Genomic DNA, 27,968 nt, shown 5'->3' on the forward strand with positions numbered 1-27,968 from the left:
AGTCCCCAACGGCGCCTGAAGAATGTATAAGTAATTTTTTTTAATGTTTCTGGCTTTCCTTGACTCCGGATTGAAAATTAGTTAAACATACCTTATGGCCGTCACTTTTTCCAGGAGAACAGAAGACAATAGACCTTTTAAAGTGGACTTAAAAAACAAAACAATAAACCGTAAGTCCATCGGGCATTTTCGTGGGCAGCGCAAAAGACCTGGCGCGCAAACGAAGAGGGGGCCTCGCAGAGCCGGAAACGCGCAATGGAGAGCAAGATGGCGGACCTCGAGTCCCCTCAGAAACTGTCAGGGATTTCTCCGCCTGAGGGGATGGGAGGAGGCCGCTGCTCGGAAATCTCCACCGAGCTCATTCGCTCCCTGACCGAGCTGCAGGAGCTGGAAGCTGTATACGAACGGCTCTGCGGCGAGGAGGTGGGGGGCTGAGCCAGAGGCAATGGGCTTAGGAACTGTCAGTCTTGGGAAATGGGGCTGTGGGAAGATCTTTGTGCCTCTGCCGAGGGAAACAAAAAAGCTCTTATTGAAGAAGCAGGAGTGTACTTGAGTGTATTTGGGGGAACCTGACGTCTCTATTCACTTGGACCGATGCCCCTAAGCTTGTTTCCCCTGCTATCTGGGCGGTCTTCTCCACTCCTGATCCCCTCCCCCATCTATTTGCCTGGACCTTAATCTAGGTTTTTCTGCCAGAGTAGTTAGACTGACAGCGTAGGTCAACCCTTCTCAAAATAAGAATAAAGGCTCCCTTGCGTTGACTTAGCAATTTAAAACCTATGAAACGTTTCCACCGTGTTGTCTCATTTAAGGAGGAAGTTATTGCAAATAAACTTGAAACGTTTTAAGACGTTTTGTGGGGAAAATTTTGGGGGTGTAACTAGTTCGGTAAGTATACAGCTTTGTGGAAGCATGAGGTTTTAAGACAGGCACAATTGCCTAATCTTGAACAAGTCACTTTCATTCCTCCGACCTCTGCTTTCTGTCCAATAAGAGTAATGGACTATATTCTCTTGCAGATTCCTTGCAGCCTCCTTCATTGTACGTGGCAACCTGATGCTGTCAGTGTATTTGTGAATATTATTTGGGTTCCTTGCGAGTCAGAACAAAGAGATCCAAGCTCTGATATAAACTTTCAGTAGTGGTCGCCTGGGTGGCTGAGTCAATTGAGCCTCAAACTCTTGATTTTGGCTCAGGTCATGGTCCAGGGTTGTGGTGACTAGGGTGGAGCCTACTTAAGATTCTCTCTCCACCTCTGCCCCTCTTGCACTTTCTCTCCCTCTCTCTCTCTAAATTAATTAATTTTTAATAATAAATGTTTAGTAGCTGTTCCCTAAACCAAACTTGTAATGTTTATTTTTGAGAGAGCTAGAGAAAGAGGGTGAGCGGGGAAGGAGCAGAGAGAGAGGGAGACACAGAATCTAAAGCAGGGGCTGGGGCTCTCAGCATAGAGCCTAAAGGAGGGCTCTGAACCCACCAACCTGGAGATCATGACCTGAGCCAAAATTAGAGGCTTAACCAATTGAGCCACCCAGACACCCCCTAAACTAAACTTTTAATTAAGATTTTGAGTACAAACAGTAGTGTCAGCAAGAGGGAGGGGGGATTATTGATATCTTTGAATATTTTCAAACATTAACTTGCACCAACTCAAGCAGTCTGTAATAACATTTCCCAGCAAGATATGCTTTATAAAATTCAGTATTAAGAATTTATTATTTAATTTTAGAAAGAGTACATGAGTTGGGGAGAGGGGCACAGGGAGAGAGAGAAAGAATAAACTAGGCTCCACACTCAGTGCCTAGCCCAGCATGGGGCTCCATGTAGGGCTCCATCCCCAAACCCTGGGATTATGACCTGAGCCAAAACCAAGAGTCTCTGCTGACTGAGCCACCCAGGCACTCCGTAAAATTCAGTACTTTTAACATCCCTAAGCTTGAGTTAGTCTATTTTTAAGGGAAATTTAAATCCATCTTCCAGACAGAACAATATTCTCTATTTGTATTTGATGACTGTCAAGGGGAAGCTTCCCTCTGGATCCTACCGAACTATTTTAATAGAAATGTATAGCTGATAATAATGGCTATTACTGAACAATATGCCACAATAACAATATTACCTTAAGCAGTTTATGTTTGTGACCTTATTTGCTTCACACAACAGTCCTATGGGATACTCTTATATTTTACAGATCAAGAAACTCAAGCATAAGAAGGTTACATTAGTTGTACTTATGCGGTAAATAACTTCGTTGAGAGAATTATATACTTATTCTTTTTAGGTACTGACTGTACACTGTAAAGAGACTCTTTGTAACTGCCAATTTAGAAGTTTCGTTTGTTTAGCCATTATATTTTAAATGCCTTCCTGCATTAGGCACTAAGATAATGATACTGAATAAAAGTTTCCTTCCTTTGTGGTATTCATCTGCTAGATGGAATGAAATATACAGAAGGTAACCATTATGTAATGTGATCAGTGCAAAAATGAAAGTTTGTTAAAGTCCTAGGGGAAGTTAGTGTAAGGAAAGACATTTGGAATGGGATTCACCCTTCAGCTAAGGGTTGAGTTAGATAATTCTTTGAAGTTCCTTCTAACCATTCTGATGACCAAATGCTTGTCTGTGTTTCAGAAAGTGGTAGAGAGAGAACTGGATGCTCTTTTGGAACAGCAAAACACCATTGAAAGTAAAATGGTCACTCTCCACCGGATGGGGTGAGTCTACATCTTAACAAGAGCCATTGTAATTCCACCAGGGTCCACTGGATAAGTTATTGTTTTCCTAACTTTCTATTATAAAATGCCAGTTGATTTTGAAGTGTAGAGGAGGATGACTTCAAGGTAAAGTGAATACTTAAGGGTATAATCAAGTGGTCAAAGTATCCTTAGACCAACAAGTACCAAACTCATTTGGAAACTTACTGGAAATGCAAATTATGGGGTTCTACTCAAAACCTATTGAACCAGAAACTCGGGGTGTGGAGCCCAGGAATCTGACAAGCTTTTGACATAACAAAGCATACCATCTGATTCTAATGTATGGTTCAAGTTTAAGAACCATTGTTCTTACAATTTTTGTGTATTGGCTAGTTTTAAAATTGCTCTTTGACCTCTTCACGCTCTTTAATTGTTGGTTAGTGTATTTATACTCAGCAGTTGGGACCATCTGTTCTCTAGTTCTTTAGCAGTACCTATTTAGAGGTGTCTTTAGTAGTTATAGAAGGTAATTTTTTATTTAATACTGGCCTGAGTTTTCAGTAAAATACTCTTTAGAAAAAGCTGTGAATAGGGGCACCTGGGTGTCCCAGTCAGTTAAGCGTCTGACTTTGGCGCAGGTCATGATCTCACGGTTCATGGGTTTGGACCCCATGTTGGGCTCTGTGCTGACAATACAAAGCCTGCTTGGGATGCTTTCTCTCTCCCTCTCTGCCTGCCCCTCCTCCACATATGCACATGTGTGTGTTCACACTCTCTCTCTCTCTCTCAAAATAATAAGTAGGTAAACTTTTAAATTTATTTAATTATTTTGAGAGAGGAAGAGCACAAGTGCAGGGCGGGGAGGGTGGTGGCGGTGGCAGACAGAGGATCTGAAGCAGGGTCTGTGCTGACAGCAGAGAGCTCAATCCAGGGCTCAAACTCACGAACCATGAAATCATGGCCAGAGCCGAAGTTGGATACGTAACTGACTGTGCCACCCAGGCACTGCTAAATAGATAAACTTTTAAAGAAAGGAAAAGAAAAAGCTGTGAGTAGAGTGAACTGAACTAAAATTTATGGGGAGGTAGAAAGACAGTAGAAGACATGGTCTTCATCTACAAAAAATTTTCCATGTCTTACACCTTCCTTCTCCCCCTGCGGATATGTGTGTGCTGACATGTGTCTCCAGTCCCAACCTGCAGTTGATTGAAGGAGATGCAAAGCAGCTAGCTGGTATGATCACCTTTACCTGCAACCTAGCTGAGAATGTGTCCAGCAAAGTCCGTCAACTTGACCTGGCTAAGGTAATGCCATTGAATTTCTGATGCTTGAATTAGTAGAGGACAGTAGAAAAGCTACGACATTAAAAATTAGAGCAGTATTGGGGCACCTGGGTAGCTCAGTCAGTTAAGCATCTGATATCAGCTCAGGTCGTGATCTCACAGTTCGTGAGTTTGAGCCCCGTTTCAGGCTCTATGCTGACAGCTTGCAGCCTAGAGCCTGCTTCAGATTCTGTTTCCCTCTCTCTCTGCCCTTCCCCTGCTAGTGCTCTGTCTCTCTCCCTCTAAAAAATAAATATACAATAAAACGTTTTTTAAAAAAATTAGAGCAGCATTGGGGCGCCTGGATGGCTCAGTCGGCTAAGTGTCTGACTTTGGCTCAGGTCATGATCTCACGGTTTGTGAGTTTGAGTCCTACGTCAGACTCTATGCTGACAGCTCAGAGCCTAGAGCCTGCTTTGGATTCTGTGTCTCCCTCTCTTTTCCCCTCCCCCCCTCCACTTGTGCTGTTTCTCTCTGTCTGTCAAAAATAAATAAATGTAAAACAATTTTTATAAAAAAAATTCGAGCAGCACCATTCACTAGAAATCCAATGCAAGATACTGATTTTGTGCTGAAGATAGCACAAGAAGAGAACATTTCAGACTTATACCTTTCATGAATAAAGACATAAAAATCCTCAAAGCACCACAAACCAGCTAACCAAATATAGCAACATATAAAAAGGATTATACTATGACTGAGTGAGAATGCAGGGTTGCTTTAATATCTGAAAATCAGTTAATGTAATCTACCATATCAATAGAATAAAGGACAAAACTACATGATCAACTCATAAACTCAGAAAAAACATAAACTCATAAAAGTTGGAATAAAAGACAATTTCTTTAACCTGATAAATTCTGTCTATGAAAAACCCACAGCTAACATCATACTGGTGAAAGACTGGGTGCTTTCCCCCTAAGATCAGGAATAAAACAGGGATGGCAGCTCTTGATTTTCTTCAGCATTGTACTGGAGTTTCTAGCCAGAGCAGTCAGGCAAGAAAATGAAATAAAAGTCTTCCAGCTTGGAAAAGAATATGCACTACATATGTAATTTTAGATTTTCTAGTAACTATTTCTACTTTATTATCATTATTTTTTTATTCTTAAGTAGGCTCTTTGCCCAACATGGAGCTTGAACTCATGACCCTGAGATCACAAGTCACATGCTCTATCAACTGGACCAGCCAGTCATCCCTCTAGTAGCCATTTTTTAAAAGAACAGAAATAGGTAAAAATAATTTTAATAATATGTTTTATTTAACCCATTATATGGGTTGCTATAAAATGCTATCACGAGATGTTTTGCCTTTCCTTATTTCTGCACTAAGTCTTTGAAATCCATTGTGTGTCTTACACATCTTAAGTTGGACTAGCCACATTTCCAGTGTGTCTAGCTACATTTTAAGTGCCACAGATCATTAATGACTACAGTAGTGAATATTATAGGATCTGGGCTCTTGAATAAGTCAGTCTCAGCCTCAGTTTTCTTCTGTGAAATAGGATAACTCCTCCCACTCTCATCTGTCTAGATCCTGCTAAAGTAACTCACCACAAAACCCTATAGTCACACAGACACCAAGTTACATACTAAAGTTTCTTTAAAACATTCTTGCTTGGGTGCCTGGGTGGATCAGTTGGTTAAGCGTCCAACTTCAGCTCAGGTCATGATCTCATGGTTCAAGGGTTCAAGCTCCACATCGGGCTCTGTGCTGACAGCTCAAAGCCTGCTTGGAATTCTGTGTTTCCCTTTCTCTCTGGCCGTCCCCCACTCACACTCTGTCTCTGTCTCTCTGTCTCAAATATAATGAACGTTAAAAAAAAAAAAAAATCTTGCTGGTGCACCTGGTGGCTCAGTCAGTTAATTATCCGACTTCGGCTCAGGGCATGATCTTGTGGTCTGTGGGTTCAAGCCCCACATTGGGTTCTGTGCTGACAGCTCAGAGCCTGGAGCCTGTTTCAGATTCTGTGTCTCCCTCTCTCTCTCCCCTCCCCAGCTTGTACTCTCTCTGTCTCAAAAATAAATAAATGTTAAAAAACTTGCTTAATTCCGAAAAAATACAGTCTGGTTCCTTTATTAATTTACCACAAGCCAGATATAAATATGGTTTATCCCTGTTCTTGCTTCCATTAAAATGATTAATCTGGTCACATAAATAAAATTTTATGATACCTGTCAGTATTACGGTCATCATCAATAACAGTTTTGTGAGTGGTAGTTGTTCAGAGCTTCTGGTTAGCCAGATTCGGCCTCTGATCTACCTACCTTCTGAAGAGATATTTTTGAAAGAATAGGACATTGTTTCTAAGCACCAAGTCTTTTTGCAGAACCGCCTCTATCAAGCCATTCAGAGAGCTGATGATATCTTGGACCTTAAGTTCTGCATGGATGGAGTTCAGACTGCTTTGAGGAATGAAGATTATGAGCAGGCTGCTGCCCATATTCATCGCTACTTGTGCCTGGACAAATCAGTCATTGAGCTCAGCCGACAGGGCAAAGAAGGTGAGCATCTATCCCAAACTGTTGATTTCTACTGTAGTTATAAGCATCTATAATTTGAATAAGGCAAACTCAACCATGAAAAGGGCCTCTGTTAGGCAATTTCCTTGTCTGGTATTTGACCCTATATAGATTGTAGACCATCCTAGGGTATGCATTATAATTCCTATTATATGGAAAAGGAAACTGAGTCTAGATCTGTTCCTCTGGTCAGTAGGTTCTTTCCACTTGACCATATCACCTACTTATAAAATTAAATCCTTAGCCTGGTATTCTAGGCCTTCTGTCATCTCAACCCATATCCTTTCTTACCTGGTTTTGTACTATTCACTCATGAATCCATTCATTGTGCACATATATGGAGTCCTCTATATGCCAGACTATATATTACTTGCAGTACTGTACATGTAAGTACTTTTTTCTTTTCATCTTTTTATTTCTGTTCCTTTGCTTATTTCATTCTCTTTGTCTGGAATGTATGTTTCTCTTATCCAGGTGTCAAAACCCTGCCCATCTTTAAAAGACAGGATATCATTTCTGGGAAGACTTTTCTAATTCAACCAGAGATGTGACTTGTGCCCACTTTTCTTATTACACTTACCATAAACTTGTTATAGTTATTTGTGCATAGATCTTATTTCTTCTGCTTTTTAAAAAAAATTTTTTAATGTTTTATTTATTTCTGAGAGAGAGAGAGAGGCAGCGTGAGCAGGGGAGGGTCAGAGAGAGAGGAAGACACAGAATCAGAAGCAGGCTCCAGCTCTGAGCTAGCTGTCAGCACAGAGCCTGACATGGGGCTTGAACCCACGAACCGTGAGATCATGACCTGAGCCGAAGTCGGACACTTAAGTGACTGAGCCACCCAGACGCCCCTATTTCTTCTACTGGATTGTATCTTCTCTTTGTGTTTCTAATGGATTGTGGTGCATAAAGTGGCATAGACCTAAGATAGTACCATTCTTTACATTAATTCTCAATGTCTCCCCATTGCACAGGCAGCATGATTGATGCCAACCTGAAATTGCTACAGGAAGCTGAGCAACGTCTCAAAGCCATTGTAACAGAGAAGTTTGCCATCGCTACTAAGGAAGGGGATCTGCCCCAGGTGGAGCGCTTCTTCAAGATCTTCCCACTGCTGGGTCTGCATGAGGAGGGATTAAGCAAGTTCTCAGAATACCTTTGCAAGCAGGTATGGCCACTGATTGCTTGGTAGAGTAGTGATATGGTTCTCTGACTGCAGATTAGGACACTGTATTGATCCAGTTTCTGTGGATTCTTTCTCACTTTCCCCTTTTCGTCTCTTGCCGTAGCCCAGCAGGACTGGATGCATACATTCATTCAACACTTATCTATTGCCAGCCTGCTGCATACCAGGCATGGCCTAGACATCAACTGATGCACATTCATTTCCAACAACTAAGTGAAAATACAGGAAAATGCAAATGCAAATTCTCTGACAAATTGAATTACACTTTTTAAACTGTCAGCCAGGAACCACCTTACTTTAAGAGCATTCAGAGTTGTTGGTTAGTTGTTTTAAGGCTTCATAACCAGGTTTGAGCTCAAAATAAGCCACACTGAAATGAAGCCGGTGATGTTACTTATTGTTAAATCCTGAAAAAGAAACAGGTTTCAGTTAAAGTCTTGAGTCCTTCCCCTTGACCTTAGATGGAAAGAAGAAATTTCATCAGGCATGTATGCAACTATATGTCAGAGTGCCTTCTCCCACTTCCCCCAAAGTTCTCTATAATGGAACACTGTTCTGCATTAAGATAAATGAGACAAATCCATACACGCTAACATACTTCACGCGCTGATGTATAGTTAAGTTAGCCTAAATACCTCAATTTCTGCTTAAAATGATAGACATGGTAGGGTGCCTGGGTGGCTCAGTCAGTTAAGTATCCAGCTCTTGATTTCCACTCAGGTTATGATCTCATGGTTGGTGAGATTGAGCCCTACATCAGACTCTGCAGTGACAGTGTGGAGCCTGCTTGGGATTCTCTCTCTCTCTGCCCCTTCCCCACTCATGCCCAGGCTCTCCCTCAAAATAAACAAGTGAACATTTTCCAAAAAAAATGACAGAAGTGGCAATAAAAATACATATTTGTATAAACAGGATATTTTTCAAAGGATTAACAACAGTTATCTCTGGAGAAGAGATTTTTAGGAGTCCAAGAGGAATAGGTAAGAGAAAGAACGGCTTTTCACTGAACACTCCTTTATTCCTTTTGAATGTTTAAGTGTGTGTGTGTTACACATTCTAAAAAAAATAAAATATGGGAAAAATGGAGGGCTGACAAAAAAAAAAAGAAAATGCATTATACATATATGTAACTGTCTTATGGCACTTTTTTTTAAATCAGTACTTTGCCATCTGGGGCCTAGAAATGGCTTCTATTTTTAATCCTTTAAAAATCCCTTCTGTGTTACCCAGATTCTTTGTCCTGCTCAATGAAGCACCATTAATAATAACTTTGAGTTATACTTGGAGAAGATTAGTGAAACTGGGGACTCTTTCCCTTTGTCTGGTGGCAGTACATATCTTCAAAGAAAAGGAAAACATTATTTATACCTCTGAGTTGAAGAAGAGTTACCACTGTGTTCAAGTTCTTTGTCTTGCCTGAGGCCCAGACAACCCCGAGCCCACAGGGAGGATCCTGTGTGCTGCGTAGGCTTTCAAGCATCAAAGCAAACATGGGAAAAAGAAAGTCAATGGGAGATCTTTTTGGAAAACTGAGGCCAACCTTTGATCCGAGAACTCCTGTGGATTTTCTCCTTTTTTCAGGTGGCCAGTAAAGCTGAAGAGAATCTACTGTTGGTGCTAGGGACAGATATGCGTGACCGGAGGGCTGCAGTCATCTTTGCAGACACACTCACTCTTCTGTTTGAAGGTAAGCGTTGTTCTCCACTCAAAGGAGACTAAAGGCCTTTCTACCTAATACCTACATCCTAGTGTTTCTCCCCACTAGCCTTCAGTTTAATCCTGTAGCTTGCTATGTATTGATTTATCAAAGAAGTAACTTCCAATTCAGTATCTAATTAGCAAAAATTAGAGTTCCTCAAGTGTTTTGATCCTCCCTATCCCTCAAGACCCAAACTGTTAAGAGTAAATTTAACTCTAAATTACTGGGAAGAGAGTGATGCTATTTTCCAAAGATGCTCCAGGGCGCCTGGGTGGCTCAGTCAGTTGGGCAGCTGACTTCGGCTCAGGTCATGATCTCACTGTTTGTGGGTTCAAGCCCCGCATCGCGCTCTGTGCTAACAGCTAGCTCAGAGCCTGGAGCCTGTTTCAGATTCTGTGTCTCCCTCTCTCTCTGACCCTCCCCTTCTCATGCTGTCTCTCTCTCTCAGAAATAAATAAAGTGTCAAAAAAAATTTTTTTTCAAAGATGCTCCTACTGAAACTATCAGTATAATTTAAATGCCTTCTACTTTACCAAGCACTGTACATATTTAACAGACAAATTTTCTTAGCAACTCCTAGCACTGGCAAGAACCAACTGTATTCATTTTGGGAGATGAAACAGCCAGCCTAAAAGGGTTGCATTAGACCCCAGGTCAGTCCTGAATAGAAGAAAGTTTATTTTATGGGAAAACATTTGGAATCCAGTCCTCTCATTTTCTTCATTCTAGGTATTGCCCGCATTGTAGAGACCCACCAACCAATAGTGGAGACGTATTATGGGCCAGGGAGACTTTACACCCTCATAAAATACCTGCAGGTGGAATGTGACAGACAAGTGGAGAAGGTGGTAGACAAGTTTGTCAAGCAGAGGGACTACCACCAGCAGGTGAGCAGGGAAAGCTACAGGTGGGTTTGGAAATAGCGTTAGCCAACGATACTGAATACATTAAATTGGGGATGGGGAGGGGAAGGGATGAAAAAAGATGAAGGTAGAAAAATAAATATGGAATGCAAATTGGCCTGCATCTTGCCTGTCACCAGCTTACTTTGGATTTGAGGTGATGTCAAGATGATAACTTAGTACGAGATTGAGAAAGAAGTAAGCTTCCTGAAAGAAACACAGAATAGAAACATTAGACCAGCTCTCTATCACAGAATGTGCAGCAGTGCCTTCTGGGGATACAAGGAGAATTTTACTTCTTAAGGTTGTATTAAGTGTCAAGTAATTTGTCTCAGATTTCTCCTTAGTTCCTTAGGTGCTAATGGTAATATTTACTTTCTTTCTTTTTTTTTTTTTTTTGGAAACTTATTTGTCCTTTCCTTTGAGCAGAGGATGTAAGAGTAGGATCTAGAAATAGGAGGGGCGCCTGGCTGGCTCTGTTGGAAGAGCATGTGACTCTTGCTCTCAGGATCGTGATTTCGAGTCCTACGAGCCCCTAGGAGCTCCACGTTGGGAGAAGAGATTACTTAAAAAAAATTTTTTTTTAAGTTTCCAGAAATAGGAGTAGCCCATACAATTTTATTTCTAGTACTCTTACTAGACAGCAGTTCATTGTAATACCATTAACACCACTTTGACATGCAATAATAGAGGGGGAGGAGAATTAGCATCTAAACCAAAAGTAAATCTTTGGCTCATCATCCTGATAGCCTACTTTTGGCTTGCTTGTTAAGCAAACTAAACTTAAACATCCTTCTATGCCAGAAGTGTATAGTGACCGGCAAGAGGTAGGTAGAAGGGGGTGGGGGAGAGCATTCTCATTTCTTTGGTATATTGCAGTTCCGGCATGTCCAGAACAACTTGATGAGAAATTCTACAACAGAAAAAATAGAACCAAGGTAATAACCTATTTTCTCCAGCCCATAAAAGTTTGAATTGGTAATCATGTATCATTCAGAGACTGCTCTGTTACAATGTGGTATATGTTTTAAAGATATTTTACCTATGATTCAAGCTTTTACTTTTTTTCTAATAAAAGTAATATATGCTTGGGGCACCTGAGTGGCTCAGTTGGTAAAGCTTTGGACTTTTGATTTCAGCTGAGGTCATGATCTCATGGTTTGTGAGATTGAACCCTGCATCAGGCTCTATGCTGAGCCTTTTCGGGATTATATTTCTCTCCCTCGTCCTTCCCCTCCTCACTCGCTCTCTTCCTCTCAAAATAAATTAACATAAACACAAATAAATAAAAGTAAGATATGCTCATTAAAAGAATTTAAACATTATAAAAATGTACTCAATCAAATTTTTACTAAGTACACATTATGTGCCAGGCACTTATCTTTGATACTGGGAAGGTGGCAGCAAGCAAAGTAAGCGAACCCGACATAATTCTTTATTTGTGGTATCTGTAGTCGAAAGTAGATAGATAATAATAATAGCTAACGTTTATCTGGTGTTCACTATATGGCATACATTGTTCTAAGCACTTTTCCAGGGTTTCCAGCCTCTGTAATATTGGCATTTTGGCTGGATAATTCCTTGTTATAGAGGACTGTGTCTGCATTGTAAGATGTTTAGTAGAGTCCTTGGCCTCCACCCACTACATACTGGTAGCATGATGTCACTAGACACTGCCAAATGTCTTGGGTAGAGGGTTGAGGGTAAAATCACCGTCTTTTGAGGATCACTGATTTAATCCAAAAAATTTTTTATAAATGAGGAGACTGAAGCCTGAAGAGGTTAAGTGACTTGCCCATGGTCATACAGTGAGAAGATGACAGTCAGGAATAGAATCCAAGCAGTCAAACTCTAGAGTTTGTGTTGTTAATCAGTATGATATACTATGTGTATAGTGTAGGAAAGCATATAATAAAGGGCTGTAACCTAAGCTGATGAAATTCAACGAAAAATCTCTGAGGAAATTACCTTAGATCTGAAACCTTAAGAGTAAATAAAAATAAATAAGGAGTGCCTGGCTTAGTCAGTTAAGCATCTGACTCTTGCTCTCAGCTCAGGTCATGGTCTTGCGGGCTCTGGAGTTTGAGCCCTGCATCAGTCTGTGCACTATCGGTGCAGAACCTGTTTGGGATTCTCTCTCTCCCTGCCCTTCTCACTCTCTCTCTATTACTCTCTCAGAATAAATAAATAAGCTTAAAAGGTAAATAGAAATTAGACGGGAAGAGTGTTCCAGGTAGAGCAGGGAAAGAAGGGCAATGTAGTTGAAGTGCAAAGAGTTGGGGAGAGTCTGATATGAGATGAATTCAGAGAGGTTGTCCTAAGGGCTATGGAAATCATATGATTACAATATGACCAGATGTATGTTTTGAAAAGATATCTTGGAGTTTAGTGTAGAAAATGATTTAACTTATATATATAATGTGAAGGAGGAGTTCAACTTCATTCTTTTTATGTGGATATCTGTCATCATCCCAGCACAATTTGTTGAAAAGACTGTTACTGAATTGTCTGAGCACTCTTCTTAGAGATCAGTTGACTATAAATGTGAAGACTTAAGGACTCCCAACTAATCCATAGGCCTATCCTTATGCCAGTACCACACTGTCTTTGTTGCTGTAGCCTTATAGTAAGTTTTAAAATTGGGAAGTGTGAGTCCTTCAACTTTGTGGGGGTTTTTTTGGGGTTTTTTTGTTTGTTTGTTTTATTCTTTTACGGGTGCCTAGTTGGCTTAGTCAGTTAAGCATTTGGCTTCAGCCCAGGTCATGATCTCATAGTTTGTGGGTTTGAGCCCTGCATTGATTGGGCTTTCCACTGTCAGCACAGAGCCCAGTTCAGATCCTCTGTCCTCCTCTCTCTTTGCCCCTCCCCCATGCACACACTTGCTTTCTCTCTCTCTCTCTCTCTCTCTCAAAAATAAATATTTTTAAAAAAGACACTCAGGGTGCCTGGGTGGCTCAGTCAGTTAAGCGTCCAGCTCTTGATTTTGGCTCAGGTCATGAACTCATGGTTCATGGGATTAAGTCCATGTCAGGTTCTGTGCTGACAGCTTGCTTGGGTTTCTCTCTCACCCCCTCCCTTGCTCACGCCCTCTCTTTCAAAATAAATAAATAAACTTAAAAAAAAATCAGGGGCACCTGGGTGGCTCAGTTGGTTAAGCGTCTGACTTTGGCTTAGGTCATGATCTCATGGTTCATGGGTTTGACCCCCACATTGGGCCCTGTGCTAACAGCACAGAACCTGGAGCCTGCTTCAGTTTCTGTATCTCTCTCTCTCTGGCCCTTCCTTGCTCATGCGCTCGCTCTCGCTCTCTCTCTCTCTCTCTCTCTCTCAAAAATAAACATTTTAAAAAATCACTCATCAGGGGTGCCTGGGTGGCTCATTTGGTTAAGCATCTGACTCTTGATCTCAATTCAGGTCTTAATCTCAGGGTCATGAGTTCAAGCCCCATGTTGGGCTCCACATGGGGCACAGAGCCTACTTCAAAAAAATAATAATAATAGGGGCACCTGGGTGGCTCAGTTGGTTAAGTGTCCGACTTCAGCTCAGGTCATGATCTCACGGTTTGTGAGTTCAAGCCCTGCATTGGGCTCTCTGCTGTCAGCACAGAGCCCACTTTGGATCCTCTGTCCCTTTCTCTCTGCTCCTCCCCGACTCGTGCTTGATCTCTCTCTCTCTCTCAAAAATAAACATTTAAAAAGAAACTTTAAAAAATATTTTTTTTAGTTTACTTATTTATTTTGAGAAAGAGAGAGCAAGAACAGGGGAGGGCAGAAAGAGAGGGAAACAGAATCCCAGGCAGGCTTCATGCAATAGAGGCTCAAACTCATGAACCCATGAGATCATGAACTGAGCTAAAATCAAGAGTTGGACACTTGAGCCACCCAGGTACCCCTCAATTTTGTTATTTTTTTCAAGATTGTTTTGGCTTGGGGCAACTGGGTGGCTCAGTCAGTTAAGCGTCAGATTTTGGTTCAGGTTATAATCTTGTAGTTTGTGAGTTCAAGCCTTGCATCAGGCTCTGTGCTGACAGCTCAGTCCTGGAGCCTGCTGCAGATTCTGTCTCCCTCTCTCTGCCCCTCCCCCACTCATACTCTGGCTCTCTTTCTCAAAAATAAATAAACATTAAATAAAACTTAAAAAATTGTTTTGGCTCTTCATCTGGATAGATGAGTGGGTGTGGGACACAGTTTAATGGTGTAGCCTGAAATCCCACCACAGCTAAATAAGAGGTTGGGGAGGTGTGGTTCCTTTCATGTAAGGCATAGATCATTTTTACTCAAACCACTGACAAAAATAGACTTCCCAACCTCCTATTTAGCCCTGACTGTATTTTAGTGGGTGAAACAGGTTAAGTGGAATATGTGGTTGACAGCTGTCTCTGATTATAATTGGGCCAGCAGACCAGGATGACCATCTGGCTGAGCTGACCCTTCTGGGCCCAGTGGGAGAGGAAGTTTGGGACTGTTTGCCCTGTATCTCTTATATCTAAGGGAATCCAGTGTCCTCCTGCCTATTCCTTCTGCTCCATGTATTTCAGGGAACTGGACCCTATCTTGACGGAGGTCACCCTAATGAATGCCCGCAGTGAGTTGTACTTACGCTTCCTCAGGAAGAGGATCAGCTCTGATTTTGAGGTGGGGGACTCCATGGCCTCAGAAGAAGTAAAGCAGGGTAAAACATGTTTCCCATATTTTCTGGGAGGGCTGGGACAGAATTGGCACTGTTTTCTAATAGTGAAGCCACAGATCTCTAAACACAGAAATAACTAGGGCTTCTTAGCATCCGAGGTCTGTGGGCAAAGTGACACCCAACAGGAAAGCTAGACTTACTAAATGTTAAAGAATGGACTGGATCTTTAAGGCCATTTACTCATTGTGCAGGTGAGGAAAGCTAATGCCCAGAATATTTAAATTATTTCCCTCTAATTTTTCTCTACATCATGTTGCCTCACCACCTCTGAGATAGGTGACATGGGGCTCCTGGCTGGCTCAGTCAGAAGAGCATGCAACTCTTGAACTTGGGGTTGTGAGTTTGAGCCCCATAATGGGTGTAGAGATTACTTAAAAAATAAAATGTTTTAAAAAATTCACTATAATCTCCAATTATTATGTTCTCTAATAATGACAAAACAGTTAGAAAAAACCTAGGTGTCTAAAAATAGAGTTCTTTTTTTTTAAATCTATTTTAAGAGAGAGAGAGAGTGCAAGCATGAGTGGGGGAGGGGCAGAACAAGCAGGAGACAGAATCCCAAGCAGGCTCCAAGCCGTCAGCCAGGAGCCCTACTCAGGGCTCATAACTCACAAACTGACATCATGACTGGAGCTGAAATCAAGAATTGGCTGCTCAACCAACTCTGGATTTTGGCTCCAGTCATGATATCACAGTTTATGAGTTTTATTTATTTATTTCTTTAACGTTTATTTATTTTTGAGGGGGAGAGAGACAGAATGTGAATGGGGGAGGGGCAGAAAGAGGAGGAGATACAGAATCCAAAGCAGGCTCCAGGCTCTGAGCTGTGAGCACAGAGCCTGATGCAGGGGCTCGAACCCACAAACCATGAGATTATGACCTGAGCTGAAGTCGGTCACCCAACCGAGTCATCCAGGCGCCTCATCATGGTTCATGAGTTGGAGCCCCTTGTTGAGCTCTGTGCTCACAGCTCAGAGCCTGCTTGGGATTCTCTCTGTCTACCACTCTCTCTCTGCCCATCCTCCATTTGCTCTCACTTGCTTATTCTCTTTCTCTCTCAAAAATAAACACATAAACATTTTTAAAAATGTGGACCAGAGTGCCTGGGTGGCTCAGTTAAGTGTCTGACTCTTGATTTTGGCTCAGGCCATGATCTCATGGTTCATGAAATAGAACCGAGCCTGCTTGGGATCCTCTCCCTCTCTCTCTCTCTCTGGCCCCCTCCTCGCCTTGTGTGCTGTCTCTCTCTCTCCCAAATAAATAAACATTTTTTAAAAATTAAAGTGTGAACCTGATAAAATATCATACAACCATTTAAAATAAGCTGAAAGAAAAATAAGCATTATAGAAATAAAAATATTTATGATACAATCTTTTTAAAAATTTTTGTATTTGAGTATAGTTGACACAATGTTACATTAGTTTCAGGCATATATGATAATATTTTTTTAAAGCAGAATACAAAATTGTATCTGTACCATGATTATAACCGTGTAAAACTATGTACAGATTGGGAACAAAGACTAGAAAGGAACATGGGGAAATGAGAACAGTTGATATTTTTCCCTTAGGGAAGAAAAGTGAGTATTTCTTTCTTGGCTGTCCCCTAGAGCACCAGAAGTGTCTGGACAAACTCCTCAATAACTGCCTATTAAGCTGTACCATGCAGGAGCTAATTGGTTTCTATATTACCATGGAGGAGTACTTCATGAGAGAGACTGTCAATAAGGTAGGACAGAGGACACATCCCTTGGAAATGGGACTTCCTGTCTAAGAAGCCAGGCAGAAGGAAAAGGCCAAGGCATGTTACATTTCCTAGTTCTGCTTTGAGAATATCCTTGCATGCTGACTTAGCAGTACCACTTTGTATGGTTAAAAGGTCATTTTTGGAGTTGTCATGCTCTCCAAAGACCCTTGGGATGTCTTTCCCAAGGCTCACAAAAGAGCACCTTAGCTCCTCAGGGAGCCTACTTGTGCCCTGCCTCCTTTGAGATATGTGGGTGAGGAGACTTAAGAAAGAAGAGCCTCTCCTGATGTCTTACATCCCAGTTAACAGATGTCCCCAGGGCAAAGTCCCTAAGTACTTAATTTCCTAACATAGTCAGTAGGGAAATGAGCTATTTTGACAAGGAAGATCCACACCAAGCTGTGACCAGAGTAAGCCATGTTGGGAGAAACAAGGACAAGCTATAGAAGAGGGAGCAGAGCCAGAGCATGTTCCAGAACTATCTAGAACAGTGGCATGCAGCACTGGAGCCCTCACTGGCCACTTTGCCTTTTGGTTAGGCTGTGGCTCTGGACACCTATGAGAAGGGCCAGTTGACATCTAGCATGGTGGATGATGTCTTCTACATTGTTAAGAAGTGCATTGGGCGGGCTCTGTCTAGCTCCAGCATCGACTGTCTCTGTGCCATGATCAACCTTGCCACCACAGAACTGGAGTCTGACTTCAGGTACAGTTGACTCCCTTTCTACTTTCAAGGAAGCAAAAAGGTCCTAGTTGTGATTGATTCCTAAGGCCTATGTTGCTTCCCTTTTTTCCATATGATTCTAGTTCAGTGCTATATAGGATAGGAGCTTCTATCCATAGCACAATATCCTTGGCTTCAGACAGCTGTACAGTAGTCAGATACCTTATAGGCCAAGTCTATGCTCCCTGGCCTGGATTGGAGGGGTTACTGGCCCTCAAACCTAGGAAAGAGAATAGGTAGCTCAGTTGAAGGCAATAGTTGTAATAAAGCAATGATAGTTACCATTGCTACAGGCCATCTACTTTTCGAATTTCTTGCTCTTATTCAGTCTTGATAACAACCATTAGCCCTCTTATACCTGAGAAAACTGTGGCTCAGGGAGATCATACAGCTCATAAATGGTGGAATATGGAATAGAATCCAGAACTGCCTCTCAAAACCTGTTCTCTCACTACTTATATGGAACTGCCTTTCACTAAGCTGTACTGCCTCGAATTTGTTGGGAGCTCAGTGGTAATAACTGAAAGCCTCACAGGCAGTAAAGAATTGGGCCAGTCTTCTCTGTATGTTCTTGTCACATCAGTGCCATTGATGGGCTACGGGTCCCTCTCATACCCTGGATGCTCATGTTTTCCCACCATCTCAAGGATTGGTTACTCCCCCAAAAGAGCAGGCCACGCTGCTGGGTTAGGGTCATGGGCTTTCTGGTCGTATTATCCTGGAAGCCAGGTTGAATGCTGTCAGTCTCTATATGCCATTCTGCACCCACAGGGATGTTTTGTGTAACAAGCTGCGGATGGGCTTCCCGGCCACCACCTTACAGGACATCCAGCGTGGGGTGACGAGTGCTGTGAACATCATGCACAGCAGCCTCCAGCAAGGCAAATTTGACACAAAAGGCATTGAGAGCACTGACGAGGCCAAGCTTTCCTTCCTGGTAGGTAGCTCCATAGATCAGGAGCTGGGTGGTTTATTTTAAGAGGTGAAACTATGACCTCTAAGCCACAGAAGAATTTGCCTTCAACTGGGAACTTTTCTTCCAATGTCTGTATAGAAGGAAAACTCTTTTAAGGAAAGCTTCTCCTAGAAGGTTCTGAAACCATTTCTTTCCTAGGGACCTATTTCTGACCAGTCCAAACCAGGACATGCACTGTTCCTTGCCTAGAAGGCTGGGCACCTTGTACCTTAGCTCTCCCAAGTGCTCATTCCCAAGGAGACTACGAAGCTGTTCAGGGTCTCCACTGAGTATCATGCTTGGTTTGCACCTGCCACAGAGCGAACTGTGATATCTGAATATCTGTGCCAAGCCTCCAGCCCCCTTCTGTAAGGCCAGTCCCACAACATGGGTTGGGACTGATCATTTAGACCTACCAGAGCTCTTTCCCTAGCAGACTTTTTGGGCTTTCAGCATCCTCAGAAAGATGACCTTCTTTAAAGCCCTTAGCTACCCAGAATGACAGACAAAATGAAACAGTGAGTCTTACCGGGTGTGTGATAGCTGGAAAGAGAGAAACATGGAAAAATTAAGGGATTTGTACAAAGTTAACAGCCAGTTTGTGATGAGCCAAAGAGAATACAGATGAATTGTGAGCCCGGATCAGCCTTTCTAGCATGTGCTGTCTTGGCATTGTGGGAACAGTGCTGTTAGAGGTCATTCTGCTTCACCCCCACATTGGCCGGAATCTTCTCGGCTCCTAGGGTTCAGAGCCTGAAGGAAACATCCAATAGTAGAGCTCTCCATCAGTAGTCCACAGATGGGGGTCTCTGAACACCCTGGGGTTGGATGCTGAATGTATACTTTTTTTGCCCTAGAAGCAGCATCCTTGGCTTTTCACAGATTCTTAAAGGGGTCTGTGACCCCAAAAGAGTTAAGAGCTATTGTTCTCGGAGACAGAAGCCTAAACATACTAATATCTACCCACCTGTGCAAGGGAACCCACAGGAACTGTCCTCAGACTGCTGTTTAGGCAGCCCCACTCTCTTCCTATCACTGAAAATATTTTCTCTGAGCATGGGTTCTGTTGATCTGGAATGTCCTGGTTGTTGCCAAAAAAGACGACTGGCTCCAAGAAATTATTACCTCTGAAATATACCTTTGGAGAACTTGGCCAAAATGTTTGGCAACCAGCTTCATTTGATCATGAACTGACTTAAATTTTTCATTTTGTTTTCATTCTGTTTCATTTTCTATAGAGCTTCCTTTTATTCTTTCATTTCTCTACTCAGAAATGACTCCTAGCTCTGCATCTTTGCTTGGTGGTTTGTTGATGGCCTCTAAGCTTCACCTATCCTGCCCCTCTAGCGCTATTTTCCTCCCCATGAAGGGACTTTCCTCCCACAAGTCCCCATTACGCTAGCGGCTGTGCATTTGCACATTCTCTGCTGCCATGCACAGCTTCATTGTTTGAGGGCCCAGAAGATAAGGCCAACGAGAAAGGTGATGCTAAATGGCTGGTGACAGGTTTCCAGTTTTTCTGACACCAAGTACTTAAAATGTCATTGCTCCCACCGCAGCACTCAGTTCTTATGTCACCTTGATTCATTTGGCTGTCAAGATGAATTCCCCAACGGTGTTGACATAACATTCACTGTGAGCTGGGGATAAGCCCAGTGAATCTGTGCTTACTAGGACTGTCAGTACAAGGAACTTTGAAATCAATACCTTTTGAACCCAAATCCATTTTCCCCTTATGACAGATTTTTCTTATGCCCCTAAATGCTTTGGAAACATTTAAGTTGTGGCCTTCATCCTTGAGCTTCATCATGACGGTGCACTTATCTCTCTGGAAGCTTGTGATGTTAGCAGCCTTGTGCTGTGGCATGCTAATGAAAGGCTCTAAGTCTTATCCATCCCAATGGAAGCTGCCTCAGCAGCAATGGCAGTAGCATATTTCAGTATTGGCTGCAGGACACTGGTGAGGGAAGCACTCTTGGGGACAGGAGGGCCATCCTAGTCTCAATCCCTGGGATTCTGAAATTCTTTTACCCTGAAATCCTGAAGCTCCTGACTCACCTTTTTGAAAATAGGCTCCTCCCTACGTCACCCCTGCCTTCATGGTCATGCCACCAGCACACCAGTTCAGAGACAGTATGATCCTCTCATACTCTCTGATTCCTCCCCTGCACAGCCTCTAGATTAGTATTCCCAAGCCACAGTTGTGTTCGTATGGAATTCACCTGCTTTAAATCCTCGGTGCCAACATGTCCATAGGAAAGCATAGCAGCCAAGTGCCAGTCTGACTGCACTCACTTCTGCAGCTTTACAGACTCTTGGTGTTTTTCTGCATATATCCATGCACTGACTCTGCTGATTCCCAAATACTTTGGGGGGTTTTCTGCCACTCTGGAACTGTATATGGTCTCCCTTCTTCAGAACACATTCATTTACTCATTCAGTGAACAAATATTTATTTGAGAAACTTCAATAAGGCACTGTTCTAGCTTCTAGAGCTACATTGCCCAGTACGGTAGCCAGTAAGCAGAGGTGGCTATTTAAATTTAAGTTTAAACCAAAAATCCAGTTCCTGAGTTGCACTAGTCACATTTCAAATGCTCAGTACCCACAGAAAACTAGGGACTATTGTACTGAACAGTTCAGATTTAGAATATTTCCATCATCAAGAAAGTCCCACTGGGCAGTGTTAAACTAGAGGTACAGCTCTAAAAAGAACAGAATAGATCCCTGCCTTCATGGAGCTCTTGTTCTAGTGGGAAAGGCAAACAAGAAACAAACAAAATGATATTGGATAATCCTAAATACCATTCAGAAAATAGCAAATGGGACAGTGCCCTATAGAAAGGCTGATATGAGTAGAGAAATGTATTCACCCTCCTCTGTCAGAATTACTCCAGCCTTTTTGATCTGAATTAAGTTCATCTCAGTTACCAACTCAGCTATGAAGCTTTCTTTGACTGCCTTAGAGCAAAATGTTTCTTTCCTCTAAAAGACCATAGCAGTTGGTGCCTTAATCATCATTTTTGTTACATGCTGCTTTTTATGGTTGGTAATTTTGCATCAAACTTATAAGGCAACTTATGAAAGAAAGAGCTCTTGGCCAAGAGGAGGGAAACCTGAACTCTATTCCTGGCCCTAGCCCTGTGGCCTATCACTTTTTGTTCACTCACTCTGCTTTGTTTTTCCACATGGTGTTTATCATTACCTGATATTTCTTACCTGACTTCCCTTCTAGAATGTGAACCCTATGAGAGGGTGGATTTCAGGAAGCATTTCTTAAATGAATGTCAGTCTTTGCCTCGCTGACCTGGGCTTAGAGCCACAGGACTTCTCCCAGATCTGTGTGCCTAAACATGGAGCAAAAAGATCTGAAATCTTGGGTCACTACCTGTGAGATCGGATGGCTTTCCTGCCTTAGTTACAGGCACAGGAGAAAGGGTGAACCTGGTTCACTCTTCTGCCCAATCCAAAACCTGAGCACCCTGCCTGATGGCATTGCTGTGGGTGTTCCTTAGCCCTCCTGTGGGCCTCAAGATTACAGCTGTCAGCCAGTCTGGCACTGGAGTGGGTACAAACACCACTGAGCAGGAAGTCACATCTTTCTGTCCTTACCTTCTAGGTGACCCTGAACAACGTGGAAGTCTGCAGTGAGAACATCTCCACGCTGAAGAAGACGCTGGAGGTATGAAGAAAACAGCCTCAGTTTTCAGTAGCTGCAGCCTCTCCAGACCTCCCTGTGAGAGGGGTCCCTACGCACTTGTTCTTTTGGGGCCTTTGCATTCCCTGGCATTGAGCCAGCCTTCCTTCAGAGCACTTGAGGGGATTCACTTGCAATCAGTGTGGGAGGAACTCTGACCCACAAGCTGGAAGATCAGGATTCAAATTAGCACTTGTAGCACATACTTGGCCTGTGGCCTCAGACAAGTCCCTTAGCTCCCTGAGCTTTAGCACTCTCATCTACAAAACAGATCTCCTTCCTGCCCTAATTTGGGTTTTTTTGGGGGGGCTAACTAAAAACAGGGTTGAAAGCACATTAAAAAATGACAAAGTCCTCAAAAAATGTTAGGAAATTAAGATTTAATAGGGTTCATCAAACCCTGTACAAAGCTGTTGCTGTTACCATTTTTTTAAAAGAAGGCTGCATAGTGTGGTGGAAATTGACTGGGCTTGGAAGTTCATGTCTCTGCTGGACCAGTGACCAGCTGTGTAGCATGAGACAAGTTCTTTACCTCCCTTTCTACCTCTGCCTCGCAGAGTTGTGAAAAATGAATGTAATAATATAAAACATGAGCTATGTGAGAGGCATCGGTGGTAGTCAATAATTGTATTAATAGTTATAAATAGCAGTGTGAAACAACCATTTTGCTAAGTATTAGAAAATGAAGAGCCCAACTCTCCCAGAGTCCCAAAATGTCTCTGGAAGAGGAGGGAAGCCTGGGTCCTGCTGCCCCAGCACACCCTTACTCCAAGGAGGATACAGTGCTGCAAGGCACAGGCTGATGATAAGTGGCAGCTCTAGGGCTAAGTAGCCTGCAGAGGCGAGGAGCCAGCACAGGGGAAGAGGGCCTTGTAACTGGCGGCCTTCCTAAAGGAGGCACAGGGAAAGGAGTCATGTGGGAGTTTACAGTAGTACTGAAAACTGGACCAGATTAGGAACTGCTCCCACAACGGCCTTAAAATGGAATAAAGTAAGAGTGTACCATAAGCACAGTATCTGTCACATGGTAAGTGTTAACAAGGTGACTGTTATTGTTAAGTCATGGCACCTTAGATTATATTCCAGACTTTAGGGGCGCCTGGGTGGCTTGGTTAGGCGTCCGACTTTCGCTTAGGTCATGATCTCGTGGTTTGTGGGTTCGAGCCCCGCGTCGGGCTCTGTGCTGACTGCCAGCTCAGAGCCTGGAGCCTGTTTCAGAGTCTGTGATTCCCTCTCTCTCTGACCCTCCCCTGCTCACGCTGTCTCTCTCTCTCTCCTAGAAATAAATAAAACATTAAAAAAAATTAAAAAAAAAAAAGATTATATTCCAGACTTTGTTCTTAACATTATAATATTGGATTTTTAAGGAATATTTTGGGAAATGTTAAAAATTGAGAACTGAGTCAGTAGAATTAGTCAGGTGAGAAAAGGATAGCAAAGAGCTGAAAAACAATTCCCATGAATTCCACCCTTCTTAGATTTGCATTTCACATGTATTCTTTGGAACCCCACTAGCAGCCCTTTGAGATAAGTCAGGTGGTGTGATATCTACTTTACAGATGAGTTTAAAAGGCTAGGTAAAGGGGCACCTGGGTGGCTCAGTTGGTTGAGTTGCCAATTTTGGCTCAGGTCATGATCTCATGGTTTGTGGGTTCGAGCCCTGCATCAGGCTCTTTGCTGACAGCTCAGAGCCTGGAGCCTGCTTCAGATGCTCTGTCTCCTTCTCTCTCTGCCCCTCCCCAACACATGCTCTGTCTGTCTCTGTCTCTCAAAAATGAATAAGCATTAAAATTTTTAAATAAAAATAAAAAATAAATAAAAGGCTAGGTAAAAATAGTGTATATTGTAGCTGCTGTGGAACTGAGGGCTTCTGCCTGCAAAGAGTCCCTTTGCAACTCTTCCACACTGCTCCTCCTACTGCAGCCAAAACAGCACAAACTTCTAAGGAGACTACAAGAAATTCAAGCAGCTTCTGGCAAACCAAAACATGGTGAGTTTTTAAGCGGCTCCCCCTGTGGTATTCTCTGCACCTAGGCTATATCAACAGGAACTCTGGAGCCAGAACCCCAGCTTGAATCCAAGCTCCTTTTTTGGTGTGAGTGTTAGACAAATTATTAACTTCTCTGTGCCTCAGTAATAGCGATAGTAATAGTAACCTACTTCGTAAGATAGGTACTTTAATTAATAAAAGTTAAATGCTTTAAACAGGGCGTGGCATACAGTAAGCATTTAAATCTCAGTTGTGATCATGATATCTCCCTTGGGCAACCAGACAAAATTATTGAAAAAGCAGAAACTATAACAAAAGCTAGCGTCTCCTTAGTGTTTACTACTTGACAGGAACTGAGCTAAGCACTCTGTGCATCCAACTCTCCCAACTACCATGGGGACAGGAATTTGTGTTCCCACTTTATAAACAGGGAAATTGAAGCTCAGAAGCTTTAAATCAGTTGACCAAGGTCACTCAATCATTATGTAGCTAAGCCAGGTTGAAGCTAGGAATGGCTGACTCTAAAGGTGTGAAAAATCTCTGGTTTTTGTGTTTCTTATTCACGTCCCTGATACTAATACTCTCATATTACAAAGGGGGAAATGGGAGTCAAGTGGCTAGCCACCAGACTAGATAGAATCCAAGTTTTCTGAAACCTGTCGAGGACTCTTGCCTAGGATCAACCACAGCTGCTCTCAGAGAAAGCCGGAGTTGGAGAAATGGCTGGTTGTATGTGGGCATTCTCTTTGCCTTCCAGGCACTCTCATGGCCCAGCCATGCTGGGAAGCCTGATAGCTGGGTATTCTCCCCTAGAGTGACTGCACCAAGCTGTTCAGCCAGGGCATCGGAGGGGAGCAGGCCCAGGCCAAATTTGACAGCTGCCTTTCTGACTTGGCTGCCGTGTCCAACAAATTCCGAGACCTCTTGCAGGTAAGCCCCGGGATCAGTTGCTGACTGAATCCTGTGCCTGAGTGTTGCTCTGAGCATACCGTTACTGGTTTATTATGGGCTCCATGTATATAAGGAAATGAGGAGAATTAAGAGAGTAGCATTCAAGACACTGAACTCATGTGAGTCCCTTGAAGACTGAAGAGTTTTCAATAGTTGTCGTGCTGACAAGCCAACATTCTGGTCCTCTTGAGTCTCCACTTGACCCCCACAGTACCAAGAGCCCAGAAAGGTGCTCAGAGGAAATGGGACCATTTGGTTACTTTGACCTACTGCTTGGCCTAGCCAAAGATGCTGCCTAGAACCAGGCACTCAGAAGTCTCTTCTTTTGAGTTTACCAAACCAATCCCATGACGTAGACCTGAACTGGCACAGATCTGTAAAGGAACAGATTGTTTCTGACATCTATTAGCATTATCTCCATTAGACTTTGGACAGGCCTGCAGGAAAGACTGTGAACTAGGGAACAATGTCCTCGTGGTCAAGGGATGGATGGAGCAGAAAGGAAGGGGTAGGTACATGTGCCTTTTGTGACTGACATGTCTCTGCCTTGTCCTTCTGTAGGAAGGGTTGACGGAGCTAAACAGCACAGCCATCAAGCCACAGGTGCAGCCTTGGATCAATACCTTCTTATCTGTCTCCCACAACATCGAGGAGGTCAGCCATCAGGCCCAGGATTACCCTCATTCTCTCAACCCCCAGCTGGAGGGCAGTGAAGCTGTCTGAAGAGACCAGACCTTGCATGTTTCTCTGGCCCACTTCCCTCACCCTTGAAGACTAGGTTCTTCCCAGGAAACAGGTTGTTCCTGCACTTAGAAGCTGTCCCTGAACAGCTAAAGGGAGTTTGCCATGACCTGATATGTCCTCTGTTATTGAGGCTTTTCTGCCCCACCTACGAAGGACTTCGGAGCTTTTTTTGCTAGCCTAATGATGTCATTCATTAGACATTGCATCTTGTATAGAACAAGATGCAGTGTGTTCTACACAGGATGCAAAAGGAGATAAAATGCCAGGAGCTTTATCATGTTGTGTGGACCACTGCTGCTGCCCAGGTCCATTTGCTGATCAGAAGTGTGATAAAGAAGCAGCAACAGTGTATGCTAGCTTGGATGTCCATGCTGCTGTTTAGCTGGATGAGACAGAAGCTACAAGACCTCTTCCTGTGTTTTCTTAGAGGGGTGAAAATAGGGTGGGGTGCATGGTACTTTTTGGAGAGGCCCCCAGTGACACAACTTGTTTCCTGACAACAGGAAGAATTCAATGACTATGAGGCCAATGATCCTTGGGTACAACAGTTTATCCTTAACCTGGAGCAACAGATGGCAGAGTTCAAGGTGAGCAGGGGCTCTAGGGACCAAGTTATGGAATTACTGACCTCTGCCCAAATCAGCAGCCTTTGGCTTCTCATTACTCCTACTAGGAACCCTGAAAAATCTTCCAAGCCCGATGGCCTCCTGTAACTGCCCACCATCCCCCACCTAAAATTCCTATGGAGACAGAGGGGCTTAGGTAGGACTCCCACTAATGTCTAGCCTCTGTGTGCAGGCCAGCCTGTCCCCAGTCATCTATGACAGCCTGACCAGCCTCATGACCAGCCTTGTTGCCGTCGAGTTGGAGAGAGTGGTGCTGAAATCTACCTTTAACCGGGTAAGATCCAGTAAGCACAGGTCCCCAGGTCTGTTGTTTTTCTTCTGAAGAAGACAAGTCCTGCCACCCATAAGCCCTGTACATCCCGACCCAATCCTGCCCTGGCATCTGAGGCCTTGGAGCTGACTGAGGCACCACGTGAGGTCCAACTGGCCTTGCAGCCCAGCACTGAGGGAAACTGGGGGCAGGTTCCACTTGGCTGGAGGGCCAGGCCTTTAACACTGAGCTTGTGTTCCCTTGCAGCTGGGCGGTCTGCAGTTTGATAAGGAGCTGAGGTCACTCATTGCCTACCTTACCACAGTGACCACCTGGACCATCCGAGACAAGTTTGCCCGGCTCTCCCAGATGGCCACAATCCTCAATCTGGAGCGGGTATGTGCAGCTCTCTGGGCCTAGAGAGGGAAAGGTGACTGGGAAGAGGCAGAACAAAATCTGGATCCCTCCCTACCTATTAAAATCAAGTCTCCACCAGTAGCCCAGCCCTACAGAGCACCTTCTTCCTGGGCCTCCCTGCTCTGCCTCTGGTGGAGCCCAAGACCTTCTCTCAGGATCGCCTTTCATTTCTGACTTTCTGTGTTCTTCCCCGCAGGTCACCGAGATCCTAGATTACTGGGGCGCCAACTCTGGCCCACTGACGTGGCGCCTCACCCCTGCTGAAGTCCGCCAGGTGCTGGCTCTGCGCATGGACTTCCGCAGCGAGGACATCAAGAGGCTTCGCCTGTAACTGCCAGGGGGAAGCCCACTTGGCCCATCATACTTCAGGGCCCATTCCCTAAGTAGCCATAGCCAAGAAGCTGAGTAAGACTGTCTGGCTTGAGGAGCTCGGACAGGCCCAAATATTCACTGTGGGCAGTAGGAAACAAGGCTCAACTCACTGTGTTGTCTGCACTCAGACCTGTCTGGGTGGTGCTTTGCAGGCAGCTTCTACCCACCAGAAGTGAATCCTCCTGGGCTATTAATTATATGGGAAAGCCAAGGCAGGCCAGCCTTTTATATGGGTGGTCATTTTCTCATCCTTAGACACTACAGCAAACGAGCTGCCTCAGGGCCAGCCCTAAATTTAGGACTTGGGTATATCTGGGAACCTGGGCAATTAGGTTTATTCCCAAGGAGAGGTTGTGATGTTTATGATCACCCTGAATAAAGATACTCCTTAGAAGATGCCAGTGTGCTATTTCCAGGGAGGGCTGGATGCTATAGGGCAAGACAGGTCCACCAGTTGCACTGAAATGTGGAGGCAAA

At 43.5% G+C, this 27,968-nt stretch overlaps 1 protein-coding gene across 1 annotated transcript; it reads left to right on the plus strand.

Annotated features, from left to right (window-relative positions):
* Positions 1 to 237: 237 nt before the first annotated feature.
* Positions 238 to 27,887, plus strand: COG4 (component of oligomeric golgi complex 4). The gene is made up of 19 exons (XM_039221466.1): positions 238 to 423; positions 2,633 to 2,715; positions 3,887 to 4,001; positions 6,350 to 6,524; positions 7,517 to 7,710; positions 9,310 to 9,415; positions 10,157 to 10,314; positions 11,209 to 11,267; positions 14,867 to 15,000; positions 16,629 to 16,747; positions 17,305 to 17,471; positions 18,261 to 18,426; positions 22,064 to 22,126; positions 24,945 to 25,061; positions 25,644 to 25,736; positions 26,330 to 26,413; positions 26,625 to 26,726; positions 26,970 to 27,098; positions 27,316 to 27,887. Exons 1-19 carry the CDS (start codon positions 256 to 258, stop codon positions 27,448 to 27,450), a joined length of 2,367 nt encoding a protein of 788 aa, XP_039077397.1. The 5' UTR covers positions 238 to 255; the 3' UTR covers positions 27,451 to 27,887.
* The last annotated feature ends 81 nt before the right edge of the window (positions 27,888 to 27,968 follow it).

This window comes from Hyaena hyaena, unplaced genomic scaffold (assembly GCF_003009895.1).
Source record: "Hyaena hyaena isolate Hyena2069 unplaced genomic scaffold, ASM300989v1 scaffold_18, whole genome shotgun sequence".
In the NCBI taxonomy this organism is placed as follows: Eukaryota; Metazoa; Chordata; class Mammalia; order Carnivora; family Hyaenidae; genus Hyaena; species Hyaena hyaena.

Coding starts and splice junctions, on each gene's coding strand:
- COG4 (XM_039221466.1), top strand. CDS start 256: ATGGAGAGCAAGATGGCGGACCTCGAGTCCCCTCAGAAACTGTCAGGG. Junction 6,525..7,516: donor CAGCCGACAGGGCAAAGAAG/GTGAGCATCTAT, acceptor CCCATTGCACAG/GCAGCATGATTGATGCCAAC. Junction 11,268..14,866: donor ACAGAAAAAATAGAACCAAG/GTAATAACCTAT, acceptor CATGTATTTCAG/GGAACTGGACCCTATCTTGA.